General features: G+C 46.7%; 1 protein-coding gene across 4 annotated transcripts in view; it reads left to right on the forward strand.

Moving 5' to 3' along the window:
* The window catches only part of CD58 (CD58 molecule), a 38,837-nt gene that overhangs the window by 16,117 nt on the left and 817 nt on the right, over nt 1–21,903 (forward strand). For 2 of the 4 annotated variants that reach the window (XM_040626864.1, XM_040626865.1), the window contains exons 2-5: nt 432–722; nt 8,498–8,761; nt 15,476–15,553; nt 17,955–17,991. In XM_040626864.1, coding sequence (XP_040482798.1) covers nt 432–722; nt 8,498–8,761; nt 15,476–15,553; nt 17,955–17,991 — 670 coding nt within the window. Of the gene's footprint in view, nt 1–431; nt 723–8,497; nt 8,762–15,475; nt 15,554–17,954; nt 18,118–21,903 lie in introns of all 4 variants that reach the window. The other 2 variants (XR_005834039.1, XM_040626866.1) reach the window with 2 other exon arrangements.

Genomic DNA, 21,903 nt, shown 5'->3' on the forward strand with positions numbered 1-21,903 from the left:
CCTGGGGAGCGTCAGCCCAACTTCCTGGGGAAAGCCCTCGAGGAAGTGGCTCCCTGGGCCTGCTTTGTCGTCCCTGCACAGTGGGGCTTCTGGAGGGCCTCGAGTTACACCTGTCTGGTTGGCTGTCATGTTGTCAGCGCTGCCCGCAGTCCCTAGCGGGGACTTGGTGGTGCTCCATCTGAGTTGAATCCACTTCCTGCATTTACGTGGGCCCCAGTGCCCCCACTAGAGAGTAAGCTCCGCATGGTCAAACACGTCCTGCTTGCTTGTTTGCCATCAACAGTGTATCGGCTTCGTGCGAAAAGTAGCTGATGAATTATTTTTACTGCTAAATTTAACTTTTTTTTCCCCAAAGAGCATCTTGGAGGATGGTTTTTTGTTTTCTATAAAGTCATGTTGGTTTTCCTAACCAATTTCTTTTTCCCTCCTAGACTCCATCAGCTGTGAGCGCAAGGTGGTGTTCGGAACTGTGAACGAGAGCGTAACTTTCAATGTACAAAGGTCCGTACACTTTAAAGAGCTCCTGTGGACAAAAAGTAACGATAAAGTCATCGAATGGGAAGAAGGCACTTCCCCTCATGTTTTCCCACCTTTTGAAAACAGAGTTCATTTAGACACCACATCAGGAACCCTTACCATCTTCAATCTAACATCATCGGATGAAGCTGAGTATAGAATCGAACCTTCGAGCATTGACATCTCGTTCTTTCTGCATGTGATTGGTGAGTATTCCATAAATCGGTTTGTTTAAAATGGCAACTTTCCAACTGTTTTAAGAGATGAACACAAATGAACGGTTTCTGAGAAATAAGAGAATTCAATCTCTGAGGCTGTCGGGGTTGTCCTGCCTGGCACACAGGGGCCAGTGTCCATCCCTTCGTCCTCCTCTGAGTGAGGAGAGGGTGTGACTGAGGTGGAGGGAGCAGCCCCAGCTGGGCAGAGTTGTTGCCAGCAGCATCAGTTGTCTTGCTAGGAATATTCTGGAAAGGGATGTAGTGGCAGCAATGAACTCAGAACTCTCTGAGCTCCATTGAGAGATGATGCTCTAGGAATTAGAGTGCCTGCTTGCACCTGCACCACACCCCGGGAAGTGGATTTTTTTCTCTCCTGCATCACTTTACACGGGAACTGGAGATGGAGTCCAGGTTCCTCCACACTTACCATCGATGCTTCCAGATTATTCTCCTTGTCATCTACAGGCCAATGGATACATCCCAACGTTTCTGGATCATTGGAATCCCTGACTCACTTTTGCTGTTTCTGATGTTCCTGCTGTCATAATTCTTAGAGATTATAATATTTAAATATATAATTCCAATATCCTGGCTTCTGAGTCCTTGCCCTCCTCTCCTGTGATGGTCTTGTCATCCATCCACCCCCACCCCCCTTTCCCCATGGATAGAACCTAGCAGTTGTCATTACCACTCATTCAGAGCCCTCCACTGTGTCATGTTAGGTGTCCCCCGCTGTGCCCACACTGCCACCCCTTCACCTCACATGGCCCTCTGTCCTCCTTGGCAGCCAGAATATGCTCACTCACTGGGCTCACGCACTGGAAGACTTGCTTAGTTTCCTTGATCCTTTTAGTTTTTTAAATTTAATGTTTTAAATTATTTTGTATCGATTTTGTTTATTTATTTGAGAGAGAGATAAAGCACAAGCAGGGGCAGAGGGAGAGGGAGAAGAAGGGACTCGATCCCAGGACCCCGGGATCGTGACCTGAGCCGAAGGCAGACACTTAACCGACTGAGCCACCCAGGGCGCCCCATCCCTCTCCTTTTTAAATGGGCCGTACTCCTATGGCCTGTGCAAGCAGGTCCAGTCCAGTGCACTGCCTATTCTGAGCTCACGCACTATGGCTGCAGAGAAACTCATCGCCCCACAGAGCCCCACACATGAAGCTTCTGGTCACTTGCCTCAGTCAAATCCAACATGTCCCCCAGTGTCCTAGCAATTATCCTTCCTCTCCTCAAGCCTCAGAGACCCTCTTCTCCAGACACACTCCTCAGCTGAAGGCTTTGCTTCTTGTTTCACTGGGGAAGAGAAGTGCTCGGAGGAGAATCTCCACAGGCTGTCCCCCTCAGTCTTCCTGCCCTTGAGCACGGGTACCCTGCTCACAGAGGGCCAAGCCCTCCGCTGTGCCTTGAGCCCTGCCTCCTGCCACTGCCCTTGGGAACACCGCTTTAGTGGCTGCCCTTGCTCTGTTCCTGCAGCAGTGTCCTCCGTGAACTGTCAGCCCGACCCCACCAGCATTCAGTATGCTGTCAAACATTCACGCCAGCCCCGGGAGCCCTCTGATGCCCCCTCCACCCCTCCAGGTACCACCCACTTGCCGTCTTGAGTTTGTAGACAATCTCCTGGAAGGGTTGTCTATGTTTGCTTTCTAACCCCTTTTCTCCTATTTACTTTTAACTCACCCCAAACAGGCTTTCATCCCCTCACTGTACCAGAACCCTTGATCTCCTCCTTAATGAAGCCAGTGAGCCGTTCATGTTCCCCCCACCACATCTTTCTTGGCCACTCAGCAGCATCTGACATAGCAAGCAAATCACTCTCTCCTCTGAAACACGGCCTTCTCTTGGCATCCAGGACACCACCCTATTCTGGTTTTCTTTTAGCTCACTAACTGGTCCTTCTCAGCGTCCTTGGCTGGATCCCTCATCTTGCCAACCTGCAAGCATTGGGACTGGAGGGCTTGAGCCACCCTGCTCTGCCTGCATCCACACCCAGCTGGGGGAGCTCATCCTGTGTTTGGGCTTTAAATATTATTTTGATGCTGATAATGCACAGATTGAGATCTCTCGCCCGGAGCCCCACTGCGCTCCTTGTGTGTGTTTCTGACCACTTCCTCTGTATTTCCACTGGGATATCTAGCTGATGGGCTTCTCAAATCATGTGTCCCAAAGTGAGCTCATCAACTTTCCCTTAAATCCTGTTCTTCCCCAAATCTTTCCCCCAGCTTGGTTAACGGCAGCCCCTCCTTTTCACTTGCTCAGGCTAAAACCTTGATGTCATCCTTGACGCCATGTTTCTCTTCCTCTTTCTCTCGAACACCATGTTTATCCCACCAGGAAATTTTGCTGGTTTTACAGCCTCTGACCACCTCTCACCACTTCCTCTGGGGCTGATCCGGGGCTCCTTCGTCCTCATCCAGAGGACTGCAGCAGCCGCCTAATGGCCACCCAGCTTCTACCATTGCCCCTTATAGGAGGCATTTTGTATTCTTTACAAATTTAATTACATTTAATTTTTTTCCAGTTTTTTTGAGGTATAACTGACCTATATCACCGTGTAAGTTTGAGGTGTACAGTATAATGATCTGACTTACATATATTATGACCACAGTTCATTTTTAAACACAGGCAGCCAGAGTGATCTTAAAACAGAGGTCGGAGCATGTCATTCATCAGCTTAGAACCTTCTAGTGGTCCCGTCTCACTCTGAGTTAAAGCTGAGATCTATAGTGCAAGGCTGTATGAGATCTGGCATCCATGATCAGCTCTTTCTGTTCTTGGGCATCCTAGTGTTGCCCTTGACTTTGGCTGCCTTTTCTGTGCTCCCCTCCAGCATTTGAACCTGTACCCATCTCTCCCCTCTGTGGGGTCCCAGGTTCACTGTTTTCTCCTAGAAGAGGGTGTTGTTCTAGCCCTACCTCCTCTAGGCCAGAGGTGTTCAAGAAAGATCCAACTGGTAGAAAAGTGTGTAAGATGGTTTGCAGGGAATGGAGAAGAGACAGAAAGTCCGGCGTAGAAGTTCAAGTCGGAGCTCTCCAAGTCCCGTTAGAGGCAGTCTCAGTGGAATGGGACGGGGTGATGAGCTGGATGAATAGCTGTTATTCACCAGTTCACCTGCCTGGCCTGCTGGAGACATTGGAAGGAAGAGAGAATGTCTCTCTTGTTCATCATTGTAGCCCCAGAGCTCAGCAAGGGACCTCAACAGGCACTAGGCAGTCAATACATTGAACCAGGCGACTGGGAAGTGGGAGTTGCAGTTGACAGAAATGGGGGCTCTCAGACTGGGTGGCTGGTTTGTCCAGAAGATGATCGACTCCATTTAGAAGAGTGAGGCTTGTTAAGGTGTGCGGGCATCTCATTCGAAGAACCAGTGGATGCCTTTGAAGAAGCAGAATTTATAAAACATGCAGGTTGGGGATCTGGCCGTTTATAGAGCCAGCAACTAATAAGATTGATTTCATATTTAGATAACAATAGAATGTTATTTTAAGAGCCCTACACTGAGTTCAAACTTTTGAATACACTTATCTTTTTAAACTTGATGAAATGTTTAAAAATAATTTGGTTTTTATTTTTTATTTTTATTTTATTGTATTTTATTATGATATGTTAGTCACCATACAGTACATCATTAGCTTTTGATGTAGTGTTCCATGGTCACTCAGCTAGGGTGCTTGATTTCAGGAGTCAAACCATCTGAATAGCCCTTAGGAAGCCTAATTAGCAAAGACCTACAGAGCATCAGAGTCCAGGGGACGTGAGTTTTGATCAGGAGATAGTGATCTGGACAGCATGAAATGTGGGACCCCAAGTCCCGGCTTGAGCGTCTGGATTTTAGCCTGTGACGGTGGGGAGACACTGTATCTAATGCGGGAACAGAGAAGTGACTTGATGAAGTCTATTTTCAGACGATTAATCAGATGGTAGGTGTTGATGGTGGATTGGAGGGGGGGCACCAGGTTGGAAGGTACTGTGGTCTTCTAGGGAGACAGGTCCTGCTAGTAGATGTTGGGAAAGGAGAGAAAGAGAAGATGCTTCTAAGAAAGAGTCAAGCAAATTTAGATTTTGGTTATAAAAAGACATAAAATGGGGGCACCTGGGTGGCACAGCGGTTAAGCGTCTGCCTTCGGCTCAGGGCGTGATCCCGGCGTTCTGGGATCGAGCCCCACATCAGGCTCCTCTGCTATGAGCCTGCTTCTTCCTCTCCCACTCCCCCTGCTTGTGTTCCCTCTCTCACTGGCTGTCTCTATCTCTGTCGAATAAATAAATAAAATCTTTAAAAAAATAAAAAAAATAATAATAAAATAAAAAGACATAAAATGACTCAGGATTTCACACCTGAATGACAAAACGATTGGTCATATTTTTTTTTTTTTTTTGAAATGAGGAAGGCCTACTTCCTCTGGGGTATGTTAATGCCTAAGTGATTTGGTGATCTTCCGGAGACACCAGGCCTAATGGGAGATTTTCAGAAAGGATATTTTAGACAGGGGGATTTCCTGGCACCCCCTCAATTCAGGCCATCTACTTCCTTCTGGATGTATGTTGGTACTTGGTTTCCTTTTTCCCTCAAAATCCCCTTCAAATTTCCACCGTCAATGTTTATTAGTTCTTTCTCTTGTTAGTTGCATTGAAGATGGTAATGTTCACATAAGTAGAGTTAACTACTCTACCCTTAAATGATCCGAAGTGGTATGACTTTTTATTAAGTTAAGAGAAATACGCAAATATCATCAGATCTGTATAAGCAGTTCTCAGTCTTACAGAGTAGTGCACTGAATTCATTCATTATAAATTAAGTTGTCTTAAGGATGACGTAAGTACATTTCCTGCCAGTTTCATGCTGCTTAAGGTATAGGTGTAACTAATATTTGTCGGCTATCGCTGTGGGGAGTCCCATGGGCAGTGAGAGAGTATGAGGATTCTAGACGCCAGGTTCTGAGCCAGATGAGGCAGGAAGGTGTCTATCCTTTCCCATGAGTGGGATGGGCTCTTCCACATTGGCTATCTGGTGACCGTGCTGAAGTGAGACCACCAGAAAGAGCTCTTGGATAGTGAAGGGAGCTCTAACCACACAGAAAATTATGCTAGCTTTTCCACGCAGGCTCTTTCAAAGTACGTTCATACCCCACTAGACCTTTCCAGTCTTTTAGAGTATTGTATTCCATTTTACAGGTGGAAACGACACAGATGTAGCAATGGGCTTCTCTGTAGAAGAGGCCTGGGCTGGATGATTTCTTAAACGTGTTCCAGCTCCCACAAGAGCTGTGGGCCACGGTCACACAGCCAGCCAGAGTGCAAGTTCACACCCCCAACTCCTGGCCATGTAACGCACGCCCATGGGGGCCCCTGCCTTCTCGCCATGCACTCTATGATAGCTGCCGTGACTGTGCAGGCAGTGCGCGTTAATCCCTCTGTCAGGTACTATCCGTATGACCTCATTTGACCCTCATCTCCATCGTGAAGGGGAGGCACTGTGTGTTTCTCTATTGTATAGGAGAGGAATCCTAACCACGGGGATTCGGTGACTTGGCCAAGGGCAAGTGGCTCTTCCTGGTGATGCTGCCGTGTGAACGCAGGCAGTCGGGCTCCTGAGTCCAGGCTCTTAGCCACCACACCCTTCCTTTTCGCGGGGGGGGGGGGTGCCGATTGAAGAATTACCTTTTATACAGTGGAGAGAATAATTTGAAACCACCTCCCTGAATTTATGCATCTATCCACCCATCCCTCCGTCCGTCCAACATACGTGCTCCTTACTGAGGAGCCACCTGTGCGCCTTGCGTTGTGTCCAGCGCCGTGGGTAAAAGGTGAGGAGTATCTAGTCTTTACCCTTAGAGATGTGCAGCCCGAGGGGCTCATGAGGTACCTCTGTTGGGTTCAGAAAGTGTTGAACGAAATGCTAGGCATTGGCCGAACTAGAATCTATGACAGAACACACAGAGCACCCCCATCAGCAGCATCTGGGGGTGGTGGGGCCCCGGAGTCTGTATTTTTAACACACACTCCTGGTGATTTCTTGTGCCTGTTGATATTTGAGAAATGCTTCTATGGAACATTTCCAAGGAACCAGAAAGCTCAGTTTCAGGCCCCTGAGAAATGCCCAGCCTAGTTGCAGCGGCAGGCATGGATACATGCAGAATCTAGAACCATCAGTCCCATTTCTCAAGTGCATGGGGACGCTCGGGGTTGCTGGGAGGTGCTTGCTGGGGCCACTCTGTGTGTGCGGTAGGCAGGACGGACCTGAGGAGGCTTGGGAAGGAGGGCTCTGGGCTTGCTGACTTTGAGTCAACGAGAGCAACTCCTTACTCTTTTGAAAGCTATGGGTCTGTTGCTTACAATTTAATTTGGAGAAACGTTTCCACTGCTTAGTTTCAGGCAACACATAACAAGTTATGTGAACTAGATTAAACCAGACAGCTGAAGAAGTCCCAAGCAGAAAGGGAAGTCATGGGTGACTCAGGTCTCTAACCGGGTGTGTTACTTAACTGAGTGCGAAAGAAGTCTAGAGAAGATGGGGGAAAGAGGAGTTGAATATTTTCAGTTTTTAGATGATTTTAGATTAATAATTAGATTGCAAGCATTCCTTTGCCTTAGAAAATACCGTTTTAATAGCAGCATGGTGTTCTATCATCTCAATGAATGTTACTTTGCTTTAATTTGCTTTTTTGTAGATGTTCATAAAGCATTAAAATTTTATTATCCAAATGCTACCATGACCATTTTCTGGAAAGTCCATATATTTGTACATGTCTTCTCAAATTTTTTTTTAAGTTTTATTGATTTAAGTGATCTCTACACCCAACTTGGGGCTCGAACTCATGACCCTGAGATCAAGAGTCGTGTGCTCTTCCAACTGAGCCAGCCCAGGCGCCCCTCAAGTTTCTTATGATTGGTTGTTGGAGCAAAGTGGAGATGCGAGAAGGCCTATGAATGAACAAATACATGAGTATCTAATGGGGCAAACTAGCATTGTGGTTCTTAACCCATCCTTGCAGGTTCAGGCTGCTGTAGCCGATAGGGGGCACTTGCCAGAGAAAGGCTGGGCCTGAGGCCTCTAGACTGATAGGTCTGTGACAGGTGCCGTCCCCTACTCTGCCTATTAGCAGAACCTGCTCAGAGCACGACTCCACTGTATGCTTTGCAAACACTGTAAGTCAGATATCTTTCAGAATTAAACATTTTTAGATTTTAGAAAGGTAGTATAAACTATTTCCTCTATGTAAAGAAGCACCCCACTTAGTTTTGGGGACCACCTTATACTCAAGCACAAGAATATTTTTAGTACAACAGGATAATGAATATTTGAAGTAAGTGAGAAAAATATGCAGCACCTGGCTGGCTCAGTCAGTAGAGCATGCGACTCAGTCTCAGGGTAATGAGTTCAAGCCCCACACTGGGTGTAGAGCTTACTAAAAAAAATAAATAAATAAAAATAAAAATGAAGTAAGCGAGAAAAGTAAAAACTGTTAAATCCTCACGTCAACTCAAATGAGGCTTTGCAGTGAAGTGACTTTGCTGCTATCCTGTGGGAAATCTTTTGGCTTTCTCAATCGAGGATAAGGGATTTGGTGCCTGTGTGTATTCTGACTTTGAGCAGGTAGACCTGACCCAGAAGAAGAGAGAGCTCTCTCCCCTGGGTGCTCAAGGACGTGGTACGCTTGTCTTTTCCAGCTCATAAGGAAATTGGGAGTTCTTCATACCTTTGTAGACAATGAGTCTAAATGTTACTCTTTCCTATACTAAATATTATTTTTTTTATCCAGATCCTCTTCCATCTCCAACGCTGAATTGCACATCGACTGCTGAAGAGATTACAGTCCGTTGCAGGATCCCAGACTCTTACAACTACACAGAATTACTAAACTACTCATGGAATTGCTCTTCAGGACTGTGTGAAAATAGCTCTGATCAGTCTGAAGTGTTGATTAAGAAGGAAAGTGATCTCTCACAGGAAATACAGTGTATTGTTAGCATTGCCTTGTCCAAACAGACGTCATCGCTTGTTTTAGCAACCTGTGTCCCAGGTGGTGAGTAAACACCCCAATGTGTCATGGCGGACATACTATACACAGGTGGGGTCCAGGGGCCACGCGGGTGGTTCGAGAGTTTCAAACCAGAGATGCTGACACGCATTTCACAAATCCACAATGTAAAATGAGGTGTGGTTTTCACAGACACTGCATTATAGATGTATAGCTAACGTTTCTTAGCCTTTTCTGTGTCAAGCACCGTTCTGATACATTTGTTAATTAATTCAGTGCTCACCCAACTGTATGAGTTGGGTACTTGTCATGATCTTTATTTTATGGGGAGAAGCCCGGACACACGGAGTTTAGTGGGACCGCCTCAGGTCAACAGATAGTAAGGAGCAGAGCCTGGTTTTGAAGTCAGGCCATCTGGCTCCGGAGCCCATGCTCCCAACTCTTCACGACACTACTTCGTAATGTTCTTAGTAACCGTTGTGTTCATAGAGGCTGCGTGCATGCTGCAAGAATGTGCACTTGGTACGTTTATCCGGGCTACTCCGTGAATGGCATGACAATCTGTCTTGGCTGTGGTCCTTTTGTTTCGTTTAACTGGCATGTACCTTTGTAATTTGCAACTTTTATTCTCGGTTTTTTACATCATATTCCCAGTTTACAGACAAAAGGATCGGTAATTTCAAAGTGGGTCATTAGAACATAAAAGAAGAGATGAAAATAATGAACCCTGTAATGCAGAACAATATCATAACTGTAAATAGTGAACAAATTTGAGGGCAAATACAGACCCTGTGAGTCTCCTTGGACGGCCATAGGGTGATTCTGTGAATCAGTTTTTTCTGAACAAGCAACTGAAACAGAAAAAGGCAATTAGTAATATAATGAATATAAAAAACCTTGGATTATATTTGATTAGTGAGCCCTTCTCCCGGAGTCTCTGATGTACTGCCCTTTTTGAAAATTTTCTTTCCTCTCTCCTCTCCTCTTCTCTCTTCTCTCCTCTCTCTCCTCTCTCCTCTTTCCTCTCTTTCCTCTGTCCTCTTTCCTCTTTCCTCTCTTCTCTCTCCTTTTCTTAGTAGGTTCCATGCCCAGGGTGGAGCCCAACATGGGGCTTGAACTCACAACCCTGAGATCAAGAGTCAGACGCTTAACCGAGCCACCCAGGTGCCCCCAAAATTTTCAAATAATGACATGGAGGCATTAAGTTCATTATATCATTTTCAGGCTAAGCAGGGTGACTTCCTGGGTAAAACAAATACTTACAGATGAAGTGCAAAATGAGTTCCAGTTCATAACTGATGGTACTGATTCCTAAAGGCAGAGAAAAGACCAAACCCACAGAGGACGACTCAAAGCAGCACCCTTCGTGCAAGTCACACAATTGTGCAGAAGACTCAAAAGCCAGCTGCAAAGTCAACGACAGTTGTTATGCTTGGAGCAAACATTTCTTTATTAATTCTGCTTAGTGGGGGTTGCGTAATATCCAAGGTGTGGAAATGCAATTTGCATGCTAGCGGATAGTTGCCTTATCGTGGTGACAAAACACAAAAGCAGTGTGCTTTTTTGGCTTTGGCGTGTGTGTGTTGCACGTAACCAATGAGAGAAAGTATTGTATGCAGAATGAACAAGCAGGTTGACATCCTCAAAAGCTTCTTGTGTCCCAAGAGTCAAATGCTTGAAGGAAATAATTTCTGAAGAAGATTCTCTATAGACGTATATGGAATATTTTAAAAGATTTCCAGCATTTTGCCCTTGCATAGGTCTTCACTTAACCTTTACCATTGGAATTGAATGTCCAAGTAAGAATCCCTTCCCCGTAGACACCTTGATAAAACTGTCATGATCACATCCCTCTCACTGATGGTAAGAGGTTGTTAATTTGCAAACAAACCCTCTTTGTTATGCGATAATGGTGATTCGTCTTCCTTTTACATTTCCCCCCAAATTGATAGTTTACATTGCATCGTAGATTTTGAAAGTTTGAGAAACATTGCTGGTTCTTAGGTCATTTAAATCCTGGGGCCCCTGGGTGGCTCAGTCGTTAAGCCTCTGCCTTTGGCTCAGGTCATGATCCCAGGGTGCTGGGATCAAGCCCTGCATCCATCTCTTTGTTCAGCGGGGAGCCTGCCCCTCCCCCTGCTTGTGCTCCCTCTTTCTCCCTGACAAATAAATAAATAAAATCTTTAAAAATAAATAAATAAATCCTGGAATAGTGCTAACATAGGAGACCCACATCTGGGGTCCCACTAAGCCAATGTTGGAGGACGTTTTTCTTTCCTACCCCATATCTGGGACCCAAATTTAATGATCTTAATGGTTCTTTTCGACAATAAATGTCTAGGATCTCTTTTTTTACCATGGTGACTTTCGAATACTTTTCTATAGAGTTGCATGCATCATAACAGATAAATTCGTGTGGGTGTAATGGTTAAATATTGGATCTTACTTTTAAGTGCTTGATTTTTTTATCCACACTTTTAATATTTTATCAGTGAAACATAGTAACTCACACTGACCAGCATGCAGCCCTTTGGCAGACCCCCCAAATAATCATCTTGTTGGCTGTTCACCATCACCATTCCAGTCTGGCCACAGTGTTGTTTACCTTTTAAGAGTGAGGGAACAGGTTCCACCAGATGAGGCAACTTCCCCAAGTTCACTTATGTAATGGACATAGAATTAAATTGAGGTCTTTGGCTTCTGGAGCCCTTTTTTTTTTTTTTTTTAATGACATCATCGTGATTCTGTATGTCTTAAAACAAGTCAAATTAAGGAAAAAAATTGATTCATGCACAGGAATTGGCTGGCAAAAACCATACCATGTGGAATGATAGTACAGACTAGACGTGGGGGATCTATAGTCCCAGTGATCAGGTTTCTTTAATAAATAAATTATAAGGGGAAGAAAAAGAGAGGTGAGGGGGAGCTTAGAAAGTGAAGAGATTAAAGAGGCGTATAATTAATTGCAGTATACAGACCTTGTGTGATCCTGATTCAAACAGAAGAAAGTGAAAAAATAGAGATTTAAGTGATGACTGTATATATGATTATATCAAGCATTTAATTAGTTTTTTAGATATGATAATGGCATGGTTATGTTTTATAGATAATCCTTATCTTTTGGAAATATATACTGAAATGTTTATGGCTTAAAAATTGTGCTCTCTGGAGTCAAACGGGTTCACATCTCTACTTGCCTCATGGCAAGTGGGAAGGGAGAGGATGGATCACAGTCCTTCCCTTTCAAGATTGTGACCCAGTGTGGCATGCGTCACTTCCAGTGCCAGCAGCTTGGCCAGACTGAGTTCATGGCCACAGCTGCTGGGGGAGGCTGGGAAATGTCCTCTTTAGCTGGCTGGCCATGCACCCCCTTAAAACACAGGGGTTCTATTACCAAAGGAAAATGGGGAGATTGGGTATGGAGACCAACAGATGATTCTACCACAATGAGTATAACTTATACCATTTTATTTTATTTTTAAAGATTTATTTATTTGAGAGAGAGAGAAAAAAAAACCTGTGCAGGTTGGGGGAGGGGCAGAGGGAGAAGGAGAGAGAACGTCTCAAGCAGACTCCCCACTGAGTGCAGAGCCCGGTGCAGGGCTCAATCTCATGACCCATGAGATCATGACCTGAGCCAAAACCAAGAGTTGGATGCTTAATTGACTGAGCCACCCAGGTGCCCCTAACTTGTAGCATTTTAAAACAGACAAAATCGGAAGAACTTAAAGACTGAAATAGGTAGCAAATGTAAGTAGATGTTCTCACTTTTTTGCACCTTCCTGGTCATTTCGTGTACTCCCTGGGGTATACGCACCCAATCTAGAAACTCTGGGTCTCAGCCAGTGGTTATGGTGTCTCAGAAGACCGTGATAGCAGCAGAGATTGGGAGAAGTGGTTCAGGTTTGGTACGTGTTGAAAATACAGCCACAAGGAATTCCTAGTGGTTTGAGTTGGGGAGAAGGGTCCCTAATAAGAAATGTGCAAATGACCCCCAGATTTCTGGCTCAAGCCACTGGATGAATAGTGTCACCATCTACTGAAACTAGAAAGTGGAGCAGCAGGTGTATGGAGGCTATGAGAAGTTTGGTTTGGGACGTGTTTGAGTTGCCAATTGGATTTCAAATGGAGACATTAGGTAAGGCACTTTGATTCACTTGTCTAAGTCTCTGGTGAGTAGTTAGCATGGGAGACATAAGTTTGGGCAGAATCAGCACAGAGGCGGCACGTAAAGCCATGGGACTAGGTGAGATCACCTAGTGAGAAGATATGACAGAGCAGTGGACTGGGATTGAGTCTCGGGAGTGCCAGCATTTAGAGGCTGTTGAGGGGATGAGGTCCAGCAGAGGAGACTGAAAAGGACCTCCAGGGAGGCAGGAAGAAAACTCCAGCAAACCGGTATCTCAGGAGCCAGGCCAAGAGGGGTCGAGCACCAGTCAGCGCAGCAGGTGCAGAGGGAGAGCAGACTTAAGAACTTGTATTCATTGTTATCTCCCCTGAGTATCTGCCATCTCAGAGTGGTGGCAGCATCTGGCATCAACCCTGGGAGAAAGGTTTTTGGAAGGGACTGGATCAAGTACCATTAGATTCAGCCCTTTAAAAAAAAAATTTTTTTTTAAGTATCGGTGGCTTAATAATGTAGATGACTTCTTTCACATTAAAAAAATATATATACACACACATCCGAGGTGTGGACATACTGCTGCTTGATGAAGTTGTCAGAGACCCAACAGCAGCCCGGCTCCTCCTGCCTTCCCCACTATTTCAGGCAGAAGGATCCAGAAAGGGGAGACTTTGGAGAAATCCTGCACAGCCCTTCCTACAGCTCAGTGCCCAACACTTAGTCACGTGGTCAAACCTAGCTGCAAGAAAGGCTGAGGAATTCATCTTTGAGTGGAGCGATGGTATGCCCAGCTGAAAATCTGAAGTCTGTTACTAAAGAGAGCCAAATGGGTAGGGGGCATAACAGGGAGGTAACTAGCAGTTTCTGGTCAGGGGCCTCTCAGATCAAATAGGTGCATGACTTTCTGTTTGTTCTAACCCACCTGTGTTCCAAATAAGAGGAAAGGACATGTGTTCACGTTCTCCTTCTCATTTATTCATTCACTTTCTCTCCCCCTCGCGGCTCCTTTCCCCAGCCTCTCCCTTCTTTCTTAACCCTCAGTGTTTTGTTAGTGACCCCACCCTTCCCTTAGCCGCTGCACTGTGATCATTTTGCCACATGCTTGGGTATTTTGCCTTTGTATTTTTAGTGGCTGGATGGAGTCTGCCTTGTAAACATGTCATACTTTCCTGTTGAGGACACGTAGGTTGTTTTAGCTTTTTGATATTGTCAGGGACGCTGCAGTAAATATCCTTGTGCCTTTTTTGGAGGGAGAGGAAGGGCACATCACTGATCGTTTCTGTAGGTTAAAATCTTAGCAATGGCCTTGCGGGGCTAAAGGATGTTGGTAGAGATACCAATAGCATCTCCTCAATAGGGTGATGGGGATAGCTAATAGCGGTTCTCAGGGATATTAAGTCAGTTGATGCTCACAGCTGCCCTCTGAGAAAGGCATATTTATCAATCCCATTTACAGTTACGAGACTGTGGGCATATCACTTAGCACCGTGTCTGGCTGCTTTATGATGAACGTTTTTACTGAGCACCTGTTATGCATTTTTGCCAGATTGCCCTACCAGACACATGCTGCTAAGTTAAGCTCCCCTGGGCAGTGTGGGCTAGCTGAAAACAACACTTCTAGTGTAATATTTGCATCTTTTAATAAATAACACTGGACTTGCTGTGTATCAGCCTTGTGCAGGTACGTTTATTTATAAATACAGTCGGTTCTCTTGATTTGCAGTAGTCGTGTGTCATAAAGTCACCGTGAATACAGAATTAGTAAATACTGAATGTTGCTTCTGGGAAATGCAGAGTTAGGTTCCTGCAAGCTTCTGGTCACATTTTTGGCAAAAAATCAATAAATAACCATGTGTTATGTGTGTTTCTATCTAAAGAACCCTTATTATACATGTATTGTTGATTCATGAACATTGGACTCCCGGCCAACAACTCCACGGCTTATGCCTAGGTGAAGCGTGTCTAACATTATTTCTCTGAAAGGCATAGCCCAACCTTCTTGCACTTAGGAACGCTACACAGCACTTTGGCACTGCGTTAGGGCTATTTTAGACAGTGAAATAGCCAACAAAAAGCACAAAAGTGTGAAAAATGTGGCAGTACACAGACCAGGCTTAGGACACTTGCTTACATTAGGGGAGAGGACTCAAGAAGGCAGAGTGTTGCCTTGTTCGGCCTCAGCTGGGGACATGTGCACCAGATTTTTCACCATCCTGGGGCGCCTGGGTGGCTCAATCATTAAGCATCTGCCTTCGGCTCAGGTCATGATCCCAGGGTCCTGGGATCGAGCCCCACATCGGGCTCTCTGCTCAGTGGGAAGCCTGCTTCTCCTTCTCCCACTCCCCCTGCTTGTGTTCCCTCTCTCGCTGTGTCTCTCTCTGTCAAATAGATAAATAAAATCTTAAAAAAAAAAAAAAGATTTTTCACCATCCTGCTGCATGTGTCCTCCAGGGACAATGAATGTGCTGTGAGCATTGACATGGGGACAACACATACATTTTAGCAAGTAGGTAGATTGCACATATGGAATCTGCAAATAAGGAGAATCACCTGGATCTCTGTTTTGATCAGTCAGCTAATTGTATTTCTTTCTTTCTCACTGGCTTCCTTTTTTTTTTTTTTTTTTTTTTTTACAGGGCATTCAAGGCACAATTTTGTGATTATACCAGCAGTAGTCGTGGTAGCAGGAGTAACTTTTTTACTGTTTAGAAAAGGTATGTATACTTCCTTTCAAAAAAATAAGTTTCCAAACTTGAATTGGTTTCTCAAAGGCCAGAAAATTAATAGTTTAGAGACTAAAGCAAAGTTTGAAATTTTAGGTGTTTGGAAAGAAACCAAGCCTTTTGTTTCGTTTTGTGTTCCTTGCTGTCCGAGGTTGCTGGGTCTGCCAGGGTTGCCAAGATTTTGCATGATCTATGGCAGAAGGAATCCTCAGGCCGTAGGGGCCTTTACAGATGTGGGAACACGGCTGGATGTTCCCCAGCCTGCTTCAACAGATTTTCTATCTCTGGTCTCCAAGCTAGATTTTGCAAAAGACCCCTTGCTCTTGGCTTCCAGGGCCATACTTTCCACATCTTCTAGCCCAGAAGGAGGGCCAGGGAGGAGGAAGCTGTTGTTGGTGACTTGGAGTGGGTCATAATAACCTGGTATTACCTGCGCTGCCTTCCTGAGCCGTCCTCGGTCCGGTAGAGATGTGGGCCATGCTGGAAGGCAGCCCATGTGCCCTGGAGAGCAGGTAACCTGTCCCCCATCCTGTTCTTTTCTGGGAACAGGAAGCCCCTCCTCAAGCCCCAGGGGACACGGACCAGGCTGTAAATGTGAAGACTAGATGTTCTTGCAGCCCCGACACTCTCCATATCTGCTTTCTCAAGAGTGCTCTTTGCAAGACTGATCTGTCCCTGCCACAGGGAATGTGAAAGAATAAGCTATCAGCCACGTGCTGGTGTGTAGGACCCATGTCATTTCACATTCATGTCTTGGACCAACTTAGATTTCAGGTTCCTAGACCTGCACTGCTCAGTACCGTAGGCGCTGGCCACGTGCAGTGGTTTAAATATAAAATTCAATTCATTATATTTAATGTAAAATTTCTTTCTTCATTTGAACTATCCACATGTCAAGCGCTCAGTAGCCACACAGAGCTAGCGGCTACCATAAGGGGACGGACCAGATAGAGAAGAATTCCATCGTCACAGAAAGTTCCATCCGCCAATGCTGTCCTGGACTGCTGTTGGCACATTGCCACTAGAATATGGCGTCCCAGGGATACTGTTTCTGTGTTATAGGTTGCAAATACCGCGAAGATCCGTAGGTAGGAGATTATGAGTCAGTTGACTCTCCTATAAATAAGATATAAAAATCAGCTGAAGAAAGTTTTGAGGCTTCATTACCAATGAGCAAAATATTTGGGAGCTCACATGTTCTTATAAAAGATTATTTTTAATCCCCAAATAGCAGCATCGTTGTTAATCATCTCCTTAACAGATTGGTCCCCAGAAACCAAAATCATTTTCCACTCAGAGTTCTTGTGGGTCTATTACCAGAATCCCTGAACCAAAAACAGGTGGTACTGAGTGCTCATATAATTCCAAATCAGTTGGTTGATTTAACTTTAAAAAAAAAAAAAGTTCATTCAATGGAGAGAAAATTACTCCCATGGTCAGGACCGGTATAACCTGGGGAAAAAAAAAATGCCTTGAAAAATACACTTACTTCAGCTGGCTTCACAACCCTAAAGCCGTAACTTGGGAAAGAATGAGGCATTTGGCAGGGAGCCTTCTGAGGGGGACAGGGAGCGTAAGTTGTAGTTGACAGACACAGGGACAAGCTCAGTCAAGCCTGTGGACTAGGCTGGGGGACCTCTAGTCTGGCCCCTGACGAGGGCTGATGCCTTTTATGGGAGGCCACCGATGTGTACGTGTGTGGAAGCCATAGCTTACTGTCCAGAACGGCACTGTCCAAAATGGTAGCCAGGAGCCGCCTGCGGCTGTTGAACCCTTGAAACGTGGGGGTCCAAACAGGTGTGCCGTAAATATAAAATGCACGCTGAATTTATAAGACTTCGTGTTTAAAAAGGACTGCAAAATGTCTCATTAGTAGTGTTTATTGTGATTACATGTTAAAATGATAGTATTTTTGACGTGTTTGGCTACTAAATAAATTGAGAATTATTAAAATGTCAAAATTAAACATTAAAATTAATTTCAAAATTAAAACATTTTGAAAATGAATTTCACCCTGTTCTGTTCACTTAATGACGTGACTGCTAGAATTGTTAATTACCTGTGTGGCTCCGTGTTCCTGGGCAGTGCTGGCCCACGCTGTGCAAGCCTGCCCTGCATCTTTAGCCTTATGCGTGAGCTGCTGTAGAAATACCCGTTTTTGTTAGCAGTGTGTGTTTTCTTTTTCTGTCTTCTGATGAGCAGTTTTGGAACACCTCTCTGGACCCCTCTGCAGTTAGTTTGACTTAAGCAACGGGAAGAGCAGGAAGACCAGCGTGACGGGGCTGTGGTTTAGAATGTTCCAGAATCAGGTCTTCATCAGGCAGGCGGTAACTGCAGATTTCAGCTTTGCTTTTCAGTCCTTTAACTGAGTTGCAAATTTCTTCATTTGTAGCTTGTCTGAAAGGTGGAAGAAAAACAGAGAGGACCGAGTAAGTACCCTGCGGACGGTGCGGTGGATAAATTATGTATCGTGTAAGCAGCACCAGAACAGCCCTGATGTAGAGCACCTCTTCCCTGGGGACCACGTTCTGTGTATCTGTCACTTGTCTTGAATGGTAATAAGTGACATCAGCGCTGGGCTCGGCACTTTCCGTGTATCACCTCCTCACACCCTCACAACAGGCCTCACACGGGGGTGGCATTACCACTTGCTTAGAGAGAGTGGCTATGAGAAGTCAGGTTCCATTGCTAAGAAGTAGTCGAGCTGGGATTCAAATCAGGGTCTTCAGACTCCGAGGGTTATACCGTTAGCCTCCTTCTCCCATCCCAGGAGAATTGGACCAAGGATTGGGTTCACTTCGGGAGCCAGGGTCAGGGCTGGGCCAGTATCACAAACAAAAGCTAGGATCCAGACACAGTCAAGGGCAGCAATGCTGACTAAACTGCCATAAGGAGGCTCCAGAGGGACCCCGGTGCCCCGCCAGGTCCTTGGCAGTCAGGAGGCAGGGGCCCAGGAGCTGGGCGTTAGCAGGTGATAGGAAGAGTACAGGCTCAGGGCTATAAAGGGCAAGATAGGGAGTTAAGAGTCATCCTCCTTCGGGCACCAGATGTCGGTGGATAGAGGGAGCTGGGGCTGGCCTGGCAGGCTGGGCCAAGCCAAGATACCGAGAGGGAGTTGCCAAGAGGTCTGTGTCATTTTTTTCTGGGAAACCACTGAGGATGTCTGAGCAGAGCTATGCATTAGACAAAGCACAGGAGGAATTAATAGGCAAGAGGCTGGAGCTGGAGACTCTGGTTGGTGGACAAATGAAACAGTGCAGCCGCGCAGAGAGGGCCTGAATCATGGTGGTCGTCGTGGCAGAGCCGCCGTGGAGGGCTAGGTACAGGAGGTGTGGCGGTCATATTGACGAACATTCCAGCTGAGAGGGCAGGCTCCCCAGGGCGGGGGTGGGGGGTTCCCTGCCAGCTCATCTCTCATGGGCCTCAGACAAGTCACTTCAACTCTTTGTGCCTCAGTTGTCTTCTGTGGAAAATGGGCATAATAAGAGTAGAGAAATCAGAGTAATGGTGTGGTAATAATTGCATAGCAATAGCAACATATACAAACATGTTAATGAAAATAAAATGCTTCGAACAGTGGCTCAGAATGGAGCTTAATAAATGTTATTGTGCTATTCTGGTTATGAATAGTCTTATTATTATTCAGGAAAGAAGCCAGAAGTGGCAGGAATTCCGATGCTGGGTGCCCAGAAGACGGCGGAACTGCCAGGCCTAGTGGAAGAGTCAGGCGGGGCTCTGGGTGGGGAAGCCGAGTCTGAGGCTGAGTTTGGGGTCTGGGCACGTTACTTGGGTCATGAGGTCCGGCACATAATTGCAGAAGTGGCTTTAGGGGCTGCAGCTGGAGCTGCAGATGGGGGCACATCTTCTTCAGGATAGTAACTGATGCCCTGAGCGTCTGAGGTCACCAGGAAAGCCAAGCCCAAGGCCCTCAGGTGATGAGCCGAGGTGAGGAGCCCGGGTGGAGCAAGCTGGGGAGGAGAGCCAGGGTGGCCCCCTGCTAGAGACGCTCAGGGAGGGGGCTGCGTATTCAAGGTGAGGAGAAGCTAAGGAGGAGGGCAGGTGGTCAAGACCTTTGGCTTTGTTGAGTGAGTTGCTGGTTTTCCAGAAAGCCACAGGGTCATGGTTGGAGTGGGAATGAGGAAGGGCCACTGAGCAGCAGTGAGCACCTGCGTGCCTGGGGCCCATGGGCTCAGAGCTTCCCTTTCTCCCCAGCTGCCGGCTGGGACACGCCCAGGTTACCAGGGAAGTTGGCTGTGGCAGGAGGCCCAGGGCATTTCTGTGAGCCTCACAGCGAGCCTGTGAGGGCTGATGGGCCAGGAGGCCATGCAGAGAGGGTTGGAGAGGAAGTGAGCAATGGCAGGTGGGGTGAGGAAGAGGTGTGCCAGCAGGGAAGCAGGGAGAGGAAGAGGACAAGGGGCTGTGCTCAGAGGTGGGTATTACAGATGTGCGGCAGTAAGTATGAGTGCCAGGGGAGGGCGAGATTCCAGGGGGTTCTCTACAGAGACCCACCTGGTTACAGCAGAGGGGTGGCCATCAGAACCTGACTGCCGACACCGTTCAGGGGATGCCGTGAGCCAGGGCCGCTGGGAGAGGCAAGGGACTCTCCCGGAGCTCCTGCCTCCACCGGCGGCTCTCTTCACTCGGCACACTACCGAAGATTACTGCAGTGAGGTCAGGCACTGTGTTAGCCGATGGCGTGACATCATGGACCCGGGGAAGCCTGACACTGTCAGGGCTCCCACCCTCGGGCAGCTCGTGGGCACACGGGAGAGAGAGGACAAGTACATCAGCAGAAGGGCTGAGGCACGGGGTCATGGGCCGGAATGTGTGGTGGGGATGGTCGGGGCTGGGCAGCCAGCGAAGGCAAGGCGAAGAGGCCGGGGTGAGCATGAAGACTCTGAGGGGGCAGGATGTGAGCTAGATGTTCAAAGCAGGCAGAGGCAGAGTGGAAAAGGCATTCCAGCCGGGAGAAGCAGCAGAGGCAGAGACATGGAGGGGAACTAAACCCTCGTGGTTTATTGGACAGAGAGATTGGCCTACTTAGCATCAGGCTGAGCAAGTGGCAAAAGAGTGAAGTCAGGGGCATTAAGATGGAGCGATATGGGAATAGGGAGCCATTGTAGGTTCTTGAGCAGGAGAGTTCTAAAAAGCACAAAAAGCAGTGCTTTGGGATAAGTCTAGAAAGGTAGAGGTGACATCTGAGAGTGACATCCTGGGCAGAAACCTGGGTAGCTTGGGGCTGGGTGTGGGAGTTCACATTTCTTGATGTATTTTTTTTTTACCATCCAGATTTTGTACTTTGTGTATTTACTACCTATTTAATAACAATTTTTAAATTTAAAGAGCCCACTGTGGCTGCAGGGGGACTTCCTTAAACTCAGTTATTCAAGAGTTATATATATGGTGGAGGGGGAAGGGTTGGAAGAGTAGTGGGGGCGGGGACAAGCATAACGAGGAACAAAGGCCAAATTATCACGTTTCTGTGAGGACAGTGTCTGAAAGAGCTAGACCCAATTAGAAAATATCCAAGGACAACCAAGTAGATTTCAGATCACTGAGAGAAAAACGGACATAGTATCACACTTTTCACCTGCATAGTTCAGTGTTGACAATTTCTGGGAGTGCTCATAGTCTCCGTTTTTGTGTAAATGCCTGGAAAACAGGTCACAAAGTCGACCAAGTTAAAAAGGGAGCAGAGAGCCCTGTTTTTCTGGGAAGACAGATTTGCAGGCTGGAGGCGGTGTCTCGGCCTGAAGGGGAGCTGGAGAGACAGGCCCGATTCGTTGGCAGGACATGCAGCGATGTGGGTGTGGGTGAGGAGAGGCTGGGGGTGGGGGGAGGTGGAGAGCAGCAGGGCACCAAGCCTTGCCCCTGCAGAGCTGCTCTGAGGAGTGCTGTGCCTGCCGGGACACGTTTGAGAAGCACCTCCCACTTCATCTCCCTCAAAACTTCACAGCACCCATTTTCACATTCTGTTAGATTTTTTTTTTAAGATTTTATTTATTTGTTTGAGAGAGAGCACAAGCAGAGGGAGAGGCAGAGTGAGAGAAGCAGGCTCCCTGCTGAGCAGGGAGCCCGACAGGGGGCTCGATCCCAGGACTCTGGGACCATGACCTGGGCCAAAGGCAGACCCCCAACTGGCTGAGCCACCCAGGCGCCTGTCAGATTCTTAATAAGGAGAGCTCATTTGCTCCCTTTTAGCTAACCCTTGTGACTCCAACGCTCTTTATGATCTCTGGTCACCAACAAGTACACATATTTTGGGGACCCTGGTGTGGTCTGGGCTGCGCCTGGAGGATCTGGTCTGACCTGTGAAGTACAGACTGTAGGGAAGGCACGAG

Source organism: Ursus maritimus, unplaced genomic scaffold, assembly GCF_017311325.1.
Source record: "Ursus maritimus isolate PB19 unplaced genomic scaffold, ASM1731132v1 scaffold_12, whole genome shotgun sequence".
NCBI lineage: Eukaryota > Metazoa > Chordata > Mammalia > Carnivora > Ursidae > Ursus > Ursus maritimus.